The sequence below is a fragment of the Carettochelys insculpta genome, chromosome 8 (genome assembly GCF_033958435.1).
Source record: "Carettochelys insculpta isolate YL-2023 chromosome 8, ASM3395843v1, whole genome shotgun sequence".
Classification (NCBI taxonomy): Eukaryota; Metazoa; Chordata; order Testudines; family Carettochelyidae; genus Carettochelys; species Carettochelys insculpta.
The window spans coordinates 64,342,882-64,364,567 of NC_134144.1; the positions used below are offsets into that span (position 1 = coordinate 64,342,882).

Sequence of the window (21,686 nt, forward strand, 5' to 3'; positions counted from 1 at the left end):
GATTATGTGTTCTAGTCACAGCTCTTCCACTCATTGCTATTAATATGTCTGCATTTCATAATGCTTATTACGAGCCAAGATCTTAAATTACACCAGTGGGGGATAACAATCATTCAACCAATTCATGGGCATGATAATTCAGAGTTTTCACCAGGTCACAAGAGCTGAGAATAAAATCCAGTTCCCTAATATAACAGAGAAGTCGCATCCACTTTTGCCTATGGCCTTTGAGAAGAAGTTTGGCAAACTAGGTGTTTTGGTAACACACACTAAGGCTGCATCTACATTTACCTGGAAGGTCAACTGCTACTACACAATTTTTGGTACTCTAATTGCGTATCAAAAATCAACTTTGCAGCTGTCGACTTCCATGGCTGGCTTCACAGCAGAAGGTCAACAGGAGCACTCCTCCCATCAACCTTCCTTAATACCATGCTGCTCAAAAGACATTCTGGAATTGACATTGATGCTGGAACACGCCATTTTGCACATGTGCAAAACGACACCCTGGAAGATCGAACGTAAGCATTCAATCTTCCATGGTGAGTGTAGACCCAGCCTTAGATTTAATTCACTCTAGAAAATTAGGTCTGTTTACTTATGTCACTCAGGGATGCAAAAAATCCACAACCCTAACTGATGAAGTTAAGCCAACCTAAAACCCCAAGAAAACAGTGTTAGGCCAACAGAAGAATTCTTCCTTCCACCTAGCCACTGCCATGCAGGGAGGTGAATTAAATATGCTAACAAAAGAACCTCTCCCACCATTTTAGGTAGTGTCTACTCTGAAGTAGTACAGAAGTGCAGTGAAGTGGCAGAGCTCTGTAACATTTCAAGTGTACAAAAGCCCTAGCATAGTACAGCTCTGTGCTACCCACCTTTTAGTAGTGAGACCTTACATAGAAGTTTCTGCTCTGCTACGATTCCCATGCTATGAGAACTGGTTCTTTAGATAAGGTAGTACATTCATGTTTATATTCAGAAATCCCAGTTTCAGACCCCACAGGCAAGCCAAATGTGGGCACAGTTTCATTTGTTTATCCTGCTGTAAGTAACACACCATGCAGGAAGAAAAACCATGAATTTTGATGCCCCCACTTCCAGTGCAGCCTCACAAACATTTATGTAACTTTTAGGTAATGTATTTTGTTTAACTTCTTGTAAAATTGTTCCAGATAAAAAATACCATGCTTTCTCTCTTCACCAGTTATTTATCTACTTGAAGTGAAATAAGTGTGTCCCATAGATGCAGGTCAAGACCTTTTCAATTAGCCACATGGCGGGCGGCAGTGTGAGGCAAAGAAATAAATAAATTACGATATAATAAGAGAGACATACAACTTTGTATAAGAATTCTGGAATAATTTCATGCTGTGGGGACTAATTGGTATTTTTTGAATTTTTGGAGTTGGCAGTATTGAAAGTTTAGTTACTTTTCTATTAACTTCAAATTAATTTTTTACTTACTATGCCTTTAATCCTCTACTTCCCTCACTCAGGCTAAATCTGTCACTCCACACGTGCAGTCATAGCACAACTAAAAGAGGAGAATTCCAGAAGTCCTGGTAAGTTATTCCTATCAACTCTTGATGTACAGGTAGGTCAAAAACCAATACCACAGCACTTTCAAAAATTACCCTGGGACAACACTCACTAACCAATTAATATGAGTGCCTAAAGTATGCCTGTTTTAAATCAGTACTGGGTTTCATGCCAAACTTAACAATTCTGACATCCAACGAGAGTTGGAATCTGTAAGACTGGATTTTGTTTTCCAAGGCCAAACAAGTAGCTGTTTGCAATTCAGCTTTGGCTTGACTATCCCAGAACTTCATTTAGTTTGGTTGAACTAGTTCAAAAATATTTCAGAACTAAAAGGTCATAGGGGTTCACTTTGACCAGCAATGGTATTAGTTTTCATCACATTTGGTAGTTCCTATGACAAAAAACCACCAAATATTGTGAAATATAATAACACTTATATACCTTTTTAATACCAAAGTACTTTGGAAAATATATGCATAGAGTACCCTGAGAATGTAGTCCACTCCAGAACAGGAAGACAGGCAGATGGATAAACAATGTACTGGACACTACAATGGAGGGAGGGAAAATTTTAGCCAGGAAATCCAGAGCAAACAGTGAAGAATGAAGAATACCACATGAAGAATACCACATGATCTTGGATCCAAAACAGAACGGAAGTATCTTGGTTTTCCAGGTCTCATTTGAATGCCCCCAAACAATAAACTATGGAAGTCTAATTATCTGCCCAAGAAGAACGAAGGATAAATTTGACTCTATGGGGATTTGAATTTGGAGGCACAAGAAAACTTAGACCAGTGATTCTCAAACTGTGGGTTGGAACCCCGAAATTGGTCATGACTCCCTTTGAATGGGATCACCAGGGCTGACTTCGACTTGCTGGAGTCTGGGGCCAAAGCCCAAGACCCACTTCCTGGGGCTCAAGCAGAAGTTCTGGGCAGTGAAGATCAGGTGACAAGCCTGTGCCTGAGCCCTTGGGGTTTGGGCATACTCAGGCTTTGGTCCCCCCTCTTGGGGGGTTGTGTAATATTTTTGATGTCAGACAGGGACAGCAGTACAATGAAGTTTGAGAACCCCTGGTCTAGACATCTGAAAACTGATGTTTAGACCTCCAGCCAGCCCTTCTGAAATGGTCTCATAGAAGTAAATAGAACAGTTGATATAATATGGGCCATTTATATATCTTACATTGATGATGTTTTACTCCCAAAGAAGAAAAATAATCCTGCCACATTTTGATGCAGATGTTCTAGGAGCCACATCTCTGGCCCACCCCTTACTCACAGGATACATTTGATGAGGATAAAATAATGATTCTGCAAGTTTTGAATCAATAGCTTTCAGCATGTGTGCACTTGTTATCCATTATACAGGTATTTTACATTGTAATCTTAGAGTATCTAAACCTAAAAGTCAATAACAGCCAAGAAACTGATGCAAGTCAAAAGGGCAATGAAGTAGCTCAACAAAGCTAGAACAATTTCTCAGCAAAAGGACAAGTGGTGAGCATTGTATTATAGTTATGTATTAAATGCCCAACTATGCATTTACAAGCGCTTGTATGTCACAAAAGCATAGGGTTGAAGGTCAGAAGGGACCTCCAGATCATCTAGTCTGACCTCTCGCATAGGTTGACTGTGGGTCCCAGCCATCAAAATGAATATATGGAGATAAAAAATCTCACAGAACTGGAAGGGACCTTGGGAGGTCATTGCGTCCAGTCCCCTGCCTCCTTGACAGGATCAAGCACTGTCCCTGAGAGATATTTTTTTATCTATTTGCCCCAGGCCCCTAAATGGTCTCCTCAAGGATTGCGCTTACAACTCTGGGTTTAGCAGGCCAGTGCTCAAACCACTGAGCTACCCCTCTCTCCAGCCACACGTTAAGTACAACAAGTGCAATTGGACCCAAGTATTACAGCTTCTCAGGCATCTAAATTATTGTGAGCCACTAGAAGAGAACAGGAAGGATCGGGGTTCACCAGTACCCAAATCCCCTGGAATGGCTAGGACTGATTGAGACATACCCAGACAATCCTAGCAAATGACAAGCATGCCATACTCCAGAAGACGTTAAACCAAACCAAACCAAAACCAAACCCATCTAAAGTGTGTTGCTTTCTCTGGTGATTCTGAGCCTCAAAGCATTTTGTGGGCTACAGAGGGGGCCTAAAGGGGATATTGCCACTCTCCAGGATACAACTGGCAATTCAGTTAAAGATATTCAATTAATTTGGAATACTATCAGCACTTGAATGAATCAGCTTGCATATTTACTGCAAAGTAGGCAGGTTCCAGCATGAGTAAAAGAGCAGCTTGGGTTCTAACCCCAGACAGCTAAGCTAGCCAGGATACTGAGTGCTTCCAAACTTGGGTAAACGTTTTTTGCCCAGTGGTCCAAACCAGAACATTGGCTCAGCCCCTTATAGACCTCACCGTCTTTTTAAAATGTGCAGGGAGTGCCATCTACAGGCCAAAAGACTTAGTGTGACGAATTCGCTCCAAGCAATATGGGATCAGACTGCCTACACAAGCGAAAGCCTACTCAGAGAAGTTTCTCTTAAAAAAAAAATTAGCTTCAAATCGTTCTGGGACCTGGATCACAAAACCTGCATCCCCTGAGGCCGAGGAGATTTTTGGAGGGTAGGGGTGGAGAATCTTTAATAGAGGTAATTCACCTCCTTACAGTCTGCCAGCCCCCTCCCCTAATTAACAATCATGATGAATCCAGACAAGCTGAACAGAACTAGTAGCAGCCCATAGTACCCTATGAGAATGAGTATTTCACAGCATGAAGAGGGCTCAGCACAGAAGTGATTAAACCCAAGACACTTATAAACTCCTAAGCAGATTTTCTGGAGTGTTGGCTGGAGGGACAGTGCACTACACTCTTCCTTCTCCTGTTTGGAGAGTAGGGAGGTTTTTTGTAGAGGACAGTTAAAAACAGACATGACTGCATAGTGGCTGATCCTGTCCTTCCCCACAGCCATGTTCAGGTCTAGGAGGCATGTTCCAGTCCATAGTATTTTCTGATTCAGTTCTGGAATAAAAATACTGTAGGTTATTCTTGGATGTGAAGAGCCTGGTGGGGAAAGATAGGCTTGTTGATTCTAAACCTGAAACTTAGTTGTATTTACATGTGTAACATTCAAGATATTGGCTAAAACGTGGTTATCATAAGAACCCATAAAAGACACTCTAGGCCCACAAAGAGGCTACTGTGCTTATTTGTCATTCCAGGAAGTACTGCATCTTCTGCATTTCTTCAGATGGTACCTTGACATCAACTAATCATGAGAGTGTGATCCTTTCATTTTCTTGTTGGCTGGTGCTCTGAAGACAGCTTTTCCAGAAATGACAAGCCAGAGACAAGTGTTAGCTGGCTGAGAAATAGCTAAAGACCCTCAGGTTTGTGTGAGGTTAAAAAAGGCCTATAAAATGCACAGGAAAAGCCTGGGTTCTGAATGGCTTATAGAGACCACTCAGAACTCCAGCTCTTTTGTCCAAACTTCTTTTTCTAGGCCATACTTATATCTCATGAAGAATAATTACAACATTGAAAATGTCCAAATATTACAACAGACAGGTATCATCACACAATGCACTGTCAATATATGGAACTTATTGTCATGGGATGTCATGAAGACCAAAACTATAACTGAGTTAAAAATGGAATTAGATAGTTCACGGAGGTTAGGTCCCTACAAAGGCTGTCAACCAAGTTGGCCAGTGATGCAACCCTTTGCTCTGGGTGTCCCTAAGCCTTCAACTGCCAGAAGCTGGGACTGGATAATGGGATGGATCACTTGAAACTGCCTTATTCTGTTCATTTTCTCTGAAGCATGTGGCACACGACAGGATTCAGGATTAGATGGGCCATTGGTCTGACCCATTATTGTAGTTCTTACTTTCTTACATGTCTATGAAAAATGTTGTCCAAACAGTACCTACATGAGAAGAGGTCCACAGATTAGCTCAGTCACACCCATAATGCTTTATTCTTTAAATCATTGGTATTTTGAAAGTATACCTGTGTTCAGCAAACTTCTTAGTCAGATGCATGCACATTAGAAGAATCCCCACGTTGCCAGGATAATATGTTCCATGTCTTATTGTAGTACCCTGGCAGATAACCAGGTTACAGGGTCTCTCTCTAACAGTATGCTTACACTGAACAATTTACCCATTGTTTTTACACAAATTTTAACCTTAAACCTCCGGTGACAGGGTGTGTATACCCCGCACTGGGCTGGAAGGGGTGGTCAGAGACAATCTTGGCCCCCATTCCAGCCATACTGGGCAAGCTCCAAGTTCTGGGTTAGTATAAAAGGGAGCAACTTACCTCAGTCTGGGTTGGGTCCCAGAGAGGGAGGACCTGTGCCAGGAGCTCCAGAGATGGGCCAGCCACAGATCCTGACAGCAGAAGCTGGAGGCCCTGGAGACTGAAATGAATATCCAGAACCTGCAAAGCCCTAGGGAGCGACTTGTGCTGTAGAGCCTGAGGACCCCAAGCTTCAAGGATTTTCCTGCTGCCAATGGAGTAGGGGTCGGGGGGAGGCAAAGAGGGCACTTGCCCCAGCCCTGTTGCTTCAAAGGGCACTGGAACGCTGGTCCCCACCACTGCTACATTGGCACTGGTGCCAGCTGGAGCTTCAGGCCCCTTTGAAGTGTGCAACAATGCTACTCTCCTGCTTTGCATGGCTCTGAGGGATGGGGGAAGGGGCCCAGCATCTCAGTCTGGGTGGCACTATGGGCTCACTGCTCTAGGCAACTCCCCTTCAACAATTGGCCCAGCTCTTGCCATGGAAGCAGAGTTGGGCCCCCCTCCCACTTTGTCCTAGTGGCTGCGGTGACTGTCAGGAGTGGTAGAAAATGATCCAGGAAGGGTGAGTGAGTGAGTGGTATCTCTCACCCAAATGCGCTTGGTGTGTTTCAGTAGGATTCCCTGCTGAGCCCGCAGTGAGCCACAGCACTCCTGTCGGGGCCTTGTGGAATCAGGTGGGCACACGCCCTTCTACAGGGGCTGCTGCTCTCAGTTTTGTTGACAGCTCCCTCAGCGCAGACCATTAGGCCAGGCTGCATTGCAAACAGGGGCTGCTCCACTGATGCTCTCTGCCTTGCAAGCAAGAGCCACGGGGCCCTGACATAGGTCACAGACTGTCAGAGAGTGGTATCCACATACCCCCAAAACCCTCCTTTTGGGACAGGGTGTGCATACACCACTACACCCCCATTTACTGCCTTCACAGAAAAAACTCCCACTTGAAGACCTGCCTAGCTTACCTAGCTGGGGATTACAATCCAGGTTGCTCTTTAACTTGCCCTGGTACCCTCCATCTTTGCCATGAAGATGCAGGCTAAATCATTTAAGTGTGATAATTCTCCAGTGGCTTCCACAATTCCTCTCTGTCCCTCACTTCCCAAAGGCAGACAACTGACAACTCATTGGGAAAGGCTCCTAGAACATTGCAGCACAAAGAACCATGGAATATGGCCACAGACACAAAGGGTGAGTGCAGAATCAGTGAGGACAAGGAACTTAGGTACCATTTAGCAGATTTGCTTACCCCTGAGGGAGACTACTCAGAGTGAATCAGGCCCTGGTGCCAATCACCCAGGCAAAATATGCAGTTCAGACATAGTATACACAACATTGTAACCTTAATCACTAAACATTAATATTCTTTACATGTAGTTTAGTAGCATACAAAAGTGTGCATTAACTATCTACCACTGAAATCACCAAGAAAACGCAGAGAATTTCCCAGTGCCTACTATCTGTATGAGCCAAAGGCAAACACATCAGTGCCGTCCAAAAACAGATTTTGGAGAGTAAATTTTTATCCATAAGAAAGAATGAATGCTTGGGAATCACTAAACCAAATACCACTGCATGTTTCTTCAGACTTTTGGGGAAGGCAACATTGCATTTTTTATTTTTTCACCCTGAGTAACTCGATTGCCAATTAACTCAATCCTGCAAAGGACTAATATGGATATTTCTCAAGCCTTCATCCCAGGACACAACCATGTTGGCTTCAACCTAGGGCACAACCTGGAACAAATCATAGGGGATGGTCCATCACCCTTTACAAAGAAATTAACTATTTTGTGTTAACTAGTAATGATAGTAATTCACTCCAGGTTAAAAAACACCCCATGAAGAAAAGCTCTAAAGGGTTAAGTCCAAAATTCAGAAAGGAAGGGTTTGGAGAATAAATCATGAATACAGGGAAAAGAGGGAAGATTGACTCCCAAACCACAAAATCTACCTCATGAGACATTTCTTCCGAAGAATCCCAGGTGTGAAAAATTTATGGTTTTTCCTCTTTACTCCTGCTATTACTCTTTCCAAAATAGACACTATTATGTTTTAAACTCTTTGACCTTGTATAAAGCAAGGGATTCCTTTTATTTCCCCCCTCAACATACAGTTCCATGCTCCATTTGCCAACACTACATTCCAATGTCATAGTTCAGACAGACCTCATAAATTAGCAACAATATGTTCATGTAAATCTACCAGAAGAAGGGCTTAGATCCTATTCCCATTGAAGTTAATGGTAATTTTACCAGGCCAGCCCTTTCTAACTGGGAGGCAACACAGCTTGGTATGTAAACCTCAAGACTGAAAGTCATTAGTGTTCAGAGTTAGCCAAGCTGTGCAACCTGCTGCCATTGAGATGAGCTACCAATTGAGTAGAATTTTGGTCATGCCGCCTAAGACAATATAAATGGTGGTTGCAAAAGCAGAGGCTACTTCTCATGGGAAAAGGAGGTGCCATTGTAGCCCTTCACCATACAGTTCTGGTGTAATCACTTCTGGAATACTACATTCATATTTGAGCATCTGATTACCAGAAAGATATTGACAAACTGGAGAGTGTTCAGAGAAAGACTTTAATAAAAGATTATGGAGCTGAAGGGACTGACTAATAAGAAAAGCTTAGCAGAATTAAATATGTATGACGTGGTTAAAAGACAATTAAGAGGAGACATGATATCAGTTTACAAATATGTGTAGTCTACAAATGCCAAGGAAGGAGGTGAATTAATTATGACAGTAAGAGAGGCAGAAACAAAAGTAATGGAAAGAACTTAAGAAAGGGAAATTATAAACTGTATGCAAACCTTCCAAGAAAGTAAAGAGAGAAAACCTTGAAGACAGAAACCTCCACCAGGCTGAGAAACAGTCTTCAAATGGATTAGTATAAGCCATATGGCTTGGAACATCTAAAATTGAACCAGGAAAACATCTGACAAAGATGGCCAGAGGGTGCATGGGATGATCTAGTAAGCCATTCCCATCTCATACCTCCACGACAGACCAGGGACCATCTGAGATGAAATTAGTCTTATGTCCATCATGTGAGCAAAGCACATGTTCTATGTAAAACCTAATTTACTGAGCACCTTTCCATCCATAATGCCCTGAAATTGGAGCACCCGACTCAAAGACCATCAGCAACCAAGGCTGAGACAAGCTTTCTTTACAAAAGCCTATGTTAATCTGTTTATAAGGAACTAGAGCAAAACATGATTAATGATAAAATATAGACCAGAATGCACACCTTTTAAGAGTTTCTAACAAAGGAAGGCCATACATCATCATCCCCAAAATCTAGGCAATTTATCTAAGAAAAGACTAAGAACACACTGGATCAGATTTCTGATAGACATTCTATGTTGGGAAGATGAGGCTACATAAATTCAGACTGGGCACAAGGTAAGTTTTTTTTAAGCTATAGTACTTAACCATTGGAAGAACTTACCAAGAAATATGGCCAATTCCCCATACTTAATCTTTGAAATAAGACTTGATGCCTTTCCAAAATATATACTATACTGCCTTATAGAAGTTATAGGCTCGATGCAGAAATTACTGGGTGAGATTTTATGGTCTATGTTAGACAGAAGGTCAGACTAGATGAACATTGGTCTCTTCAGGCCTTAAAATCTATTCATCTACCCACAATAAGTGGCATAATTTTAATCATTGCCACCACATCATCTTCACTTCTGTTTCTTCATTGGCTACCTCTCCAATTCTACTTCACATTCATTGTTAACTTCAAAGCCTGCTTTACTCTTTCCCCATCTACAGTTCTTGTCTCTTGCATCTGTTCTGTTTTCCATGATCTGTTCTCCTGATTTCACCCTTTTCTCACTTAGAATTGCTTCCTTTATGTCTCCCATTTCATGTGTATCTGGAATCCTACTCCATCAAATCCACTGCTGTGAAGAAATCTTCCAGTTTTGCTCTGAAGACAAACTTTCATTCTGAATTGATAATTTGTAGCTGATAGATTTTAAATGTTGCAGGGTAGGATCCTTGTCCATTTCATGCATTTGAGAAGAGTTAGAGGTCTATAAATAACAACATGCGTTCGTAGGATTCTGCGAAAGGAAAGCAAAATCAGCATGAAGGCACAAGCTGTGCAAACAACTTGCAGATTTGGGACTCTTACCTGTGCTACTTCTTCAAAATCATCATGTCTTTTCTGAAGGGCTCGTGCCCTGTGCAGAGACTTTCCCACTCCAGTATGTTTACTAAGAAAGGCTTCCCCATGGTTTTCGATCCAGTCCAATACCTGAGCACAGAAGAATATCAAGTTATGTATTATGTTTCGTTATCACACAGAATTCCTCAGTAAATGGTCAAAATAGCTGAAAAAATTATTTGTATGTTTGCTGTGACAAAACACACTGACATATAGCAGAGCCTAATCCAATCAGACATAAGATAGTGTTTTTAAATGTTAGTGATAATTTATCACTATTGAAATGCCATTACATGTATATGGCATACACACAACATCTGAGAGAAGGTAAGTGTTTGCTTTTCAATATTTTAATTTGATTCTGTCTGAATTACATGGGAGAAGTGAAATGGGAAGTCTTAAATCATACATCTTCCACTTGTAAACTGAAACCTAGTTTAGGTTGCTAGTTGTCCAATGATTGATTTCACACAGACAACAGACTATAACATTCAAAATCTAAAACATTTCGAAACTCATGGAGGGATAAATTTAAATGGCTGAGAAGGGGAGGGAGGGTTATCAGGGCATGTAAAAGGGAAAGGCTAAGGGTCCTTAGTTAAAAGTTGTAAAACACTGATGGGTATCAACTTCTCAAATACTTTCAGATTCCAATGTACCCAATGTAACCAAACCCTACCTAAAAGAGTCATAAGTCTGATGCTCTGAGGGGATTTTCTTTCCAAAACAATTGCACTGTCTCATTGCTATCAGTCTAGAACTGTTCCTGACAATAATGCCAGTTTTGTTTTATTTTTTATGCTGCTGTCCATTAAACCACCATCATTTACCACTCGTCACCACTCAAGATTTTGGATGTCTCATATAGGTGCCCCACATGTAGGCTCAGGTCGTGCTTCTCAGGGACCACATAGAACTGGTTCATGCTGATTGTAGCACATGTCTGCAAAGTGTAAGATATACTGTGTGGCCTTCTCCCTATAGCTGCCTTCAAGCTCCTATGTCATGAAAGCAGTAGGAGGCAGGGATTGTTCAGATCCACTGGAGGTAAGAAACGGAGAAAGTAAATAAGAAATGTGTCCAGCACTGGTGATCCTGTATCACTTTGTGTGTAGGATCTCATACTGCAAGGTGATCAGTACAATTTGCAGGTGGGGTTTTCCTTCATTTCCTACTGAAGTCAATAGAGAACTAAATAATAGTTAGAGCCTTTCAGCTACACAAGAGAGGTTTGAGCCTGCATTATGCTAAAGGGTGAGACATCCTGATTCCCCTCAAGTTAAAATTATCATCACCATAGGTCTCTGCCAGCACCAAGTGGCTCTTACTTTCATTTTTCACACGATGTGACACTGGAGCATAAGCAGAAAACAACACATTTGCAGAGTCCTGTCATGTAGATGGGGTTGGGGGTGAGGTTAAGGGAGATTGCAACTGAAGGCAAATGTGGAGCATATAGGACACCACGGGTCTAAACCAACATGGCTCTGCAAGACCACTTCATGCCTTAGCAGGGATGGCTAGAGACAAAGACAGAAGATACTGGCTGTGTGTAGGAGCCATTTGGCAAGTGTAGCTCTGATGAAAACAGCTGTTACCGAGCTAAACCAAGTGAAGGCATGGCTCTTATTTAGTCAAATGGAGCAATTTTATGATTAGCAGCATAGAATCTAAACCACATGAACGTTCAGATTTTTCCTTCCATTGTATCTTCTAAAAGCCTCTTTATAATGAGATTGTCTATAGTTGCAGTTTTATATACATTGTCATCTTTCTTCTCTTCTTCCATTGAAGCCAAGAACTTTGTAATAATAACATTTAGCATTTACATAATAGTTTTAATTGACAAGAGTTTAAAGCACTTCAGAACAGTGGGCAGTGAAGCACCCTACCCCCTGCCAAGACAATGTATAGTTGTCACAAATGTCACACTGTGGATTAACTAGTAAGATGCGGCATTTGGAAACAAAATTTCTATCCCTGCTTTTGCGATCTACTCTGTTCCCCATTTGCATATGTAACAGAACCTAACGCGTTCCTTTAATGATATGACAGCAACATAACACCTGGCTTGCTAAGAGCTTTTCTATGATATGCCTTGTTTGCGAATAACTTGTAATAATAGTAATTATTGGAGGCTGCATGCTAGCATGGCTGTCACTGTGACTCTATTAATACTTCCATTAATATCCTCTTCCCATTTGTCAGGGGTTTTCAGCTTGCTATTAAAATTGCATTCTGGCTAAAACATAATTTAGAACATCTCAACCCAAGAGGTCATTTTCTCTTTTTTTTTTTAATAGAATATTGTAGTTCTAAAAATGTGATTTCCGATAAACTCACAAATGGCTTTATTTTCTTTTGACAATTCTTTCATATTTACAGCATTAAAAGTAATGTGAAATTATATATAAAGCATTTTTCCTATGGAAGCATTTACACATTGAATTCAGAAGAGCTGCTTTAATCTCAATTGAAATGTTTCTATTCCTGATGTGGGATACTTTTTTTAAAGCAACTCACACCAATGGTGTACAACAATTTAAAAGAGGAAATAACCTCTTCAAATTGTAAGGCAATTTATGTTTACCCAGACCTACTGACAAGGAGTGGGGTAGAGGGTAACTGCCCCAGGGCCTGGAGATTCAAAAGGGTCTGGGATTCTCTGGGAGGCACTGAGGGCTTCCTGCAGAAGGCAACCGCAGTCCTTCTTCCACCCAAGTCCCTGCCTCTTCTCTGGGTGCAGAGCTATCCCTCCACATTGCCCAGGGGTCCAGCGCTTCTGCGATCTAACTATGTATACCTAATAGGGCCAGGGCACCAGTATAAATTATGATAACCCTGCAAAAAGGAACATAAGATATTTAACCCATAAGTAGTAAAGGCTTTGGTTTTGCATCTCATCCACACAACACAGAGCTCCTTTATGCTTTGTTGTGGCACTGGTTCAATACTAACTTACAGGGGAGGGTGCCATTTGTTGAATGGCACACCATTTCCTGAAGCACTGCAAGGTTTCCTTTGAAATCCCTTCTCTAACTGATGACCTGGGCCAGCACTACTTAGCTCATGAGACCAGATAAAATCACACCTCAGGATAATGAGATTGTATACCTACTTCATAAATCAAAAAAGGTGAGTAGTTCAGCTAAAATCTATTAATTATGAACTTAGTGCTGTATTCGTCTGCTTCCTCATATCGGTCTCTATACTTTTTTCTATCCTGCTTCTATACCTTGAATGCTCCTCCTAATCAGATTCACTAGGCCACTTTCATTTCATGAAGCATCTGTTACAATTTCTTCCTTAAGATCTACAGTAAACACCTTGAGTTACATGGGGGTTGTGCTCCTTTAACCCCTGCATAACTCAAATTTTTGTGCAAGTGGGGGGAGAAGAGAACCAGGTCTCAGCTTGCAGGAGCTGGGAAACTGACAAGCCCCAACTGGCTCCCAGAGTGCCACTTTTCTGGGTCCTGCAAGCAGTGAGGAGATGGGAACCTGCTTGCAGGACCTGGGAAACTGACCAGCTCATGGCTGGTCAGTTTCCCGGTTACTGCCAGCACAGGGCAGCTGGGAACCAGGATGCCGCTTGGTTCCCAGCTCCCCACAAGCAGCAGCCTGGCTCCTTGCTCCCCTCTGCTGCCCCGCTCAGTTTCGCTGCCCTGCAAGCAGAGTGGAGAAGGAGCTAGGCTGCTGCTTGGTTCCCAGCTCCCCACAACTTGCAGGATCAGCCCACCAGGCTGGTCAGTTTCCTGGTTGCTTCTCCCTGCCTTCCCACAGCCTGACAGCAGCACTACTGGGGGAAGCCAGGGAGAAGGGGCTCTTAGCCTGTCTATCTGCCCACAGCTGAACACAGCTAGGCAGGCTGACAGTCTCAGAGCAGCTTCAAGTTGTGCTTTGCGTTAAAGCGAGTTACGCACAATTTGAAGCCGCATATTTTGAGAGTTTACTGTATTTCTGCCATAATGCCCACAAGAATTGTATCAAGTAAGATTTATATTTATAACTTAGTAACTTGCTAAGACATGTTATGTACACACTTCTAAGGACTTATTCTGAACAAACTGAAGTCCATCTATTTAAGGTACTCCTCTAGCCCCATCACAATTGTAACAAAATGCCTTGCAATCTTTAACATATTCATCCCCAATCGCCTTTTGAAGTAGTAAATGCTATTACCCCCATTTTACAGATGGAGCACTGATGTACAGAAGGGCTAAGACCTGATCCTCAAAGGTATTTAGGCCCCTAACTCTCCCTGAAAAGTTAGGCCTGCACAAGTACATAAGAAGATATGGGTCATAGGGAAGGCATGCAAGGGTGTGCAGGCTGAGTCATAATTTTCTAAAAGGACAAAGTATTGTTTATACATATTGAGGGATGACAGGTTGATTTCAGTAGGATCTTGGGACCTAAATATTTTTGAAGATCTGGGCCTCAGTGGCTTGTCCAAAGTCATCAAAAAACAAACAAACAAAATCTGTGGCAGAGGAGGAAATTGATTTAGGTCTCCTGAGTTTTAGGCTAGTATCCTAATTACTGGGCCATCTCATTATTATAATCCCCTGTGTCTCGTTCTGTGTTCGTTTGGAGCATGAGTGCTCATCACTGCTGGAAATTAGGCCTCTGATACATAAAATAAGGCCTACTACTACTACTACTACTAAATAATTTACCCTTATATATAAAATGCCTTCCACCTGATAAGCTCACAGAAGTTTACAAGCATTAAAAGATTAAACCTACCACCAAAAACGGACAGGAAATATTATGCCCATTTCACAAAATGGGCAAGGGAGGTATGGGGTAGGTGAGTGGTGGCCTTTTTTTATATATCAGAGGCCTAATTTCCAGCAGTGCTGAGCACTCATACACCAAACGAGAACAGAAGGAGGTACAAATGCTCAGATTTCTGAATATCTTGCCTCATGTCTGCAGCAGAGCCAATCCCATGACTTAACCACAAAAACATAATAAAACAAAATCTTGAAAGGTCATCATTAAAATAAAAACATAAGCAACTGTAAATATTTATCTGCCTATGATTTGTGAATACCACAATTTCTTCTATTCTGAGAAAAGGAAATGACTACAGAATCACCAACAGTGCTATATGTGAAAACTGCTGGGGAACACTGACATTTTTTTAGGTTGAAATCATTGTACTTGACTGATTCTGTTACTGAAAATTAATCCCCAGATCTACAGCTAAGCAGCAAAATTACAATGATTTATTTCAAATAATTAAATTACTCTTTAGATATATACACCTGCTTTTGTATTCTTGAGGATGCTGTCAGAAAGTACATAGTTCAACGTTTGTTCTGATTTTTTTATTTCATAATTGTCCTTCATACTCCAATATTTTTAAATCACCTAGAAAAATATTACATGCCATGAAGCCTAATAGTGACAGTCACCTCAAAGAGGTTGTCAGAGCCATTATTTGAAACATGAAGTAACTGTTTAATCCCAAAATGCTTCTTTAATTATCTCCTTCCAGTGATGAGTACTATGATATTTGATCTACACTGCAAGCTCATCAGGACAGGAATGCTCACTGCCTAGGTGTTTGTGCAGCACCTAGCACAATGGTGCCTGACCCAGACGTGGATACTATTGCAATACGAGTACTAAAGAATATGAAGCCACAACAGTCTCCAATGTGACTGCTGAGTTATCCTGAGGGCTCAACTCAAGACTTCATAATGCTAGTTAGAAAACATTGTGCTATGTTAGTGAAAGTCTAGTTGGAGTCTTGCTTTACACACAGGCTAGAGCAGAGGGTAGAGTGTAAGGGCACTTGCCCATGAGCAGCCTAGGAAGCTTTGTGACTTATACACATATCCGGGAGTCAGAATAATGCCTCCCATTTTCTTGCTGCTCACGGTATAGTACATTAGGATACTAATTTCCCCGCAGCCTTTCCCAGTAGCAAATTACAACACTCCCTTCACCTCCCGATGTTAGCACAGATACTCTAATTAAAAAGTAAAGTGGTAGAGTCAAAGTTCCTTTTCTCCCACTTCTTTCCTAAGCACCTGCACAATAGAAGGAACTAAAGAGGGTCTCCCTGTTTGCCCCTGCATGCCCCAGGTCCAGCTGGCCTGCATAAGTGAGGTGTGACAAGTGCTTAGTATTCTTGCATGGGTGCATCCTCTGAGTCACAGTCTAATCTCTATGCATTTAATATTCATATTTAAAAGGCCCAGCAACACTGTTTGTTAGTAATCAGTGTTAGGCTGTTACCAGCAGGAAAACAGGAACCACATAAAAGCGTCACTTCTGAGGACAGCTGTGCCCTTTGTCAGAAATGATGCAGTGGAACACATCCCACTCACACACACTCACAACCACCCCCATCCAAAGACACTACTCTAATAGATAATTTTTTACATTTCCCTTATTTTAAAGGAGAAAAAAGGAGTACAACTTTCATTTACAATAATCACACTCTTTTTTTCTCCTTGGAAGCACTGAATATGCACCGAACAGAACATAATGCCTTTGATGGGACAGTAAACTCAGGTCATCAAGGAAATGAAACAGAACTGCACCAAATGAATGTATGACAACATTCTTTGGACCGGATTCCTCCTTCAGAGACTATAGTGTAAAAACACTGGTATCAGAGGATCACTCCTTATTTACACTAAGGCATAAAATATTTGCCAATATTTTTGCTAGTCATAGTATAAAACACATAAAATACCTATGAATGTGGTGTATGCTAAGACTAACATAAATGTACTGCTGCATGATACTGTGCACGGTAACAATATAATATATATACATGATATTGGGAAGATATGTTAACTCAATGTATTACGCTCTTTCCACAATTCCGTTCACCCATGTCAAGTATCCCATAATATTTTGCATAGCTAAAATCAGCTTTGGCATTAGAAAACAGGAAGTCTATTAAACTAAGATACAGGCCTACAGAGTCCTTGCACAGAACTTGATGCACCTCTGTGTCAGCTGGTTTGGCATGTCATATCCAAACCAGACATAAACGTACAGAACAAAACAATAATTTAAGGAAGAGTTACAAATTGGTGAGAGTTTTGTAATTTGTAAAATCATACCATAAATATAACTAGCTGAAATGCATATCTCTGAAGCACACTTTCTGTGTGAGGTGAATACACTATGACCATTTCCTGGAATGAAGATTATGTGTATCTCATTTTTACAGAGTAGTGCTTTGTCTTTAGACAATAAATTTGGCTATGTTCAGTTATTTGGTCTCTTGTGCATTTTTAGGAACAAACTACAAATGTGGTCAAACTGGCTATTGTCAGTAATACAATGGTAAAAGAAACAGCTCTATTGCATTTGTCCTTGCTATTACAGTCAAACTGAGTCCTTTGGTAAGCAAACACAACTCTGAATCAGACTCTGAGCCTTAGACGCAAATAGGAGAAGCTAAAAGGAAAAATACTTGAGAAGGGCATAGAAGCCACTCCCAAACAATCACCATTACAGTGACGTGAAGACATTCTACTCGCTATCGAGTGACTGCCAAGAAGGATCAGTGACTGCCAAGAAGGATCATTCTAGATAAAGCAGAAGAGACAGGTAATCTGTTGATCTTTAAAAGCAGAAATTAGATGCACAGTATTTTGCCAATAAAGATTGGGCAATCTGACTTCTGCATTTGATAATGACCAGTGTATAACAATGCTTAGTTGCTCCTAAACGTAATGACCCCCTGAGGAAATTAGTTGACTGTGACAATCACCTAGTTAGGGACTTCATCATTAATCCTTGTTAACTACAAGACACACTATTGTTGCCACAATGATTCAAAAGCCAAATCTTGGAACTCAGTTTCAATGGAGCAAATTTGGAGTAATTCCACTGGAGCTGAATTAATCCAGTAGTAACCCCATTTGGGATGCTATAATCCCAGAACAACTTCAGTGACATATGCAGGATTCTAACACGTTTTGAGTGAAGACCCAATTCAATCAGGTATTTAAGTACATGCCTAACTTCAAGCACAATCACTAACTTCATTGGCTTCAGTGAGGCAACTCATATGTTTAAGTTAGACATGTGATTAAATACGCTGCTGACTTAGGTCCAAAGAGAATAATTTGGCCTATCACATAGACTTTAATGCTTGCCCAACAAAATTTTTAGGTTGGCTACTGATCTGGTGTAACTCCAAAAGTTTCAGAGATGAATCCACATATACGCTAAACAAAATCTCTTTTGGTAAATATATTTTTCCTAATATTTGAGTAATTCCAAGACCTTGTATATTTAAAATACTGCCTTCAAAAATCCATCATTTGTTAACTGAGCTCCTTGTAAATTTGATGCATAATAAGCTAGTTTTATGGGTCTTGTTCCAGAATACAGTAATCGCTCGACATGTGCAATTTTGCGAGTTAAGTGCAACTCAAAATCCCACTCCCTCTGACCCTGGCTCAACTCCCCCCTCCCGCCTGAGGCAGCCCAGTTCAACCCTCCCATGGCCCAGCTCACCACCTATGCATGACTTCAGCTCTGGCCCCAGTTGAACCACCCACCCCTGCAGCCTGGCTCACCACCAGCACACGGCTCCACCTCACCACCCCTGTGCGTGGCTCTGGCTCGACCCCGCCGCCGCAGTTCAATCTCCCCCATGTATGGCTCCAGATCAACTCCACCCTGGCCTTCCTTGAAGCCCTAACCCTCCCCACAGGCTTAACCCCTCTGCCCTCCTCCCATGGCCCCAACCCACCACCAGGCTTTACCCTCCCCAGCTGCCTCCCCCCTGCAACCCCAGGACTTATCTTTTAATAGGAGCTCCAGGTGCTCCTGCTGCTTCCCTGGCTGCAGAATGTGCATTCTGCTGGGGAAAAAGCTGCCCCCCCAACTTAGGCGAAATTCCAGTTATGTGAGGGTGCGGGGGAACGCAATGCTGGCATAACTCAAGGGACTACTGTATATTTTCCTGGGTATTTTGCATTCAACATTTTTTCAAATGTTATATTCTGCTTACCAGTGGCAAAAATTGACCTGATCTATCAGAGACTTTAAAAATGTGTGCAACCCAAGACAACAATATTTACCGTTTGGGTTGAATTTTATAGATGCAGCAAATAGAGAAATCCAAAAGACAGGATAAATACTTCATCATTTTAAAGTACAAGGGATAGGGAACTACAAAAACGTGTTTGTATGTAGCATAAGGCTTAAAGTTTGTGTGTTTTGTGGGGCACTCATAGAAGCCATTGTCCTCCTGGGGAGGTAGAAAAAGAAAGGGAGGGTCTTTAATGTAATCTGACTCTGAATAAGTTGGCACAGGCAGCTAGGTCTATGGCCAGACATCAGGCCCTGTGGAGGATATATCATCACGGATAATACTAAGACAGAAAAATATTAAGAAAAAGAACAAAAAATCAAGGAGGTTTAATAAATCCTAATCCTATTTAATGAGTAATAATGCAATCAAAATCCAATTTAATTAAATAAAGTTCCTTTTGTTGTATTAAAAAAATTCCTTTTCTGGAAATGGATTTCATCTCCTACCTATCACTGGCTTTGTCACAGCAAGGTAATGTCAAGGAAAGGTCTAGCTGAGAAAATACATCTAAATACAAAGGAATTTATCCTGTTTTTTCCTGCCATTAATAATGACTTAGACTAGAACCAAAAACAACACTAACCAAATCTCACTGATAGTCTTTATCAAAGGATAATAACAAAAAGCATTTTTATTTGGTTTCAAACCTTTTGTTTTATTTTAAAGAGGCAGTGAAAAAAATCAGAACTAATTTACAATAGTGTAAACCAAGAATTTCTTCACTTACTTCTTGCAGATTTACACCAGGATAAATGAGGTCAGCATCTGGTCCAATGAATACAGATCCTGAGTCATCTCATCTCCCATTAAAATCAATAGCAAAACCTCAAATGACCTCTATCCAAGAGACTGGGGTAACACAGGCTGTAGTATTGCAATTATCCACTCCACCACACCATTTTTTCCAGTTGCTAACTTGTGAGCAAATTTAGTGCTCATAAAAATGAGTTACAAACAGCACAAGCTAATACAGACAAGTGAATCATTAATGCACAGACTATTGGCTTCAGTAGGGATTTCTCATTTTCTGTTGTGACCAGAAATCAACAGTATTTAAGTACCTGAATGCCTTTGAGGAGCTGTCCTTGGTCCATAAGTAAAGGGTTAATATTCTAAATAGGCATTTTCCCTACTCCTGCCCTATTTATTTGTGGGCAGTTCCATGTCACTCACCCTCAATGCATTGTAATGCCTCACAAAAATTAACTGATTGATTCCTTAATATCCCATACAGAATTTTAATCAGCCACCTACATTTAAATTAGCCATCTTTGGAATATGATTGTTCTTTGTTCATCACTCTGTCCACCCACTTGTGACACCAGAGCTGTGGATTTTTGGAAGGGGCTGATATACTTCAAAGAAAACAATTATGTCAAAATGGTTGTAAAACATCAATTTATCCCTTTAAAAAGAGCTATACTCTCCTTAAAAATAAACACTGAAACTAAGAAAAAAACCTCTGTATTAAAGAGCACAAAATATAGCCACTCAGAGGCTGTTGCAAGCAATTACCCAGCAATCCACACAGTTCCTGCCTATTTAATTAGAAAATAATAGCTAGCCAATGTTGGAACCAGTATTGTTAAAGCTCACTTCTTAATTCCATCTCAAAGAAAATGTCAGCCAACCATGCTTTTCTATATTTAACTTCACAGGGCCAAATCACTGAAGTCAAGGGACGTACTTGATTTATACCAGCTGGAGCTCCAGCCTGGTGTACTTTAGTATAACAAAGCTCACCAGCTGACAATTTTTGGAGGTGGAACTAAGTCAGTGGGTCTTTGCTAACTAAACACCACCTAAAATGATTAGACCCAGGATTATGATCTTTGATAGTTCTCCAGCCTTCTCTAAACCTTACTGGTTGACTTGTTCTTTCTAGTTATTTATTTAAAATAAGTTTTATTGCCATAAATTAGCTTCCATAAAACATAAAACTATAGTATATCCTCAGCCGTCATTCATAGGACACAGTATTTATACATGTTCTATTGAGACTATGAGTATCTCCTTCATTGAGAAGTACGTAAGGGAGAAAAGGAAAGCAAGCATCAGACAAAGAGATGTAGCTACAGGTTGAAACTCTCTCTAATCCAGCATTCTCTCATCCATAGTCCACCGTGATTTTAGTTTGCCAGGTGACCACTTATCATGAGTGTGGCCAAGTTTTCTGTGGTCTCAAAGTTTGTTTGCAGCCACCAGTCCTGGCTCAGAGTGTTCTGTGCTGTTATTTAGCTCTAATTTACCCATAAATGTCTTCTAAGAGACCAGTATGCACTGGAACTATTGTTAATGCTGTTAAACAATATTAGTTTGCAGCATTCAGCAAATTCTCTCATTTGGAACCAGTCAGGTCCCAAGGGTGCTGGACTAGAGAAGTTTTACTGTAGTGAGATTGAATATGGGGAAGCAGAGCCCATGAGGCCACATCCCCTTCATCCTGAGATGGCACTTCTCCATGCCTATGGCTACACTAGAAGCATCCATCAACAGATGTTTCTGTTGGAAGAGATTTTCTGACAAAACATCTATCAATAGACCATGGTTATGCACTAAA

At 41.1% G+C, this 21,686-nt stretch overlaps 1 protein-coding gene across 13 annotated transcripts in view; it reads right to left on the bottom strand.

Moving 5' to 3' along the window:
* Positions 1-21,686, bottom strand: part of KALRN (kalirin RhoGEF kinase) — a 489,190-nt gene that overhangs the window by 341,619 nt on the left and 125,885 nt on the right. For all 13 annotated transcript variants that reach the window (XR_012646382.1, XR_012646380.1, XR_012646383.1 and 10 more), the window contains exon 8: positions 10,013-10,135. Coding sequence is in view for 8 of the 13 variants with exons in the window: in XM_075000963.1 (XP_074857064.1) it covers positions 10,013-10,135 (123 nt within the window). In the remaining 5 variants the exon portion in view is untranslated. The remainder of the gene's footprint in view (positions 1-10,012; positions 10,136-21,686) is intronic.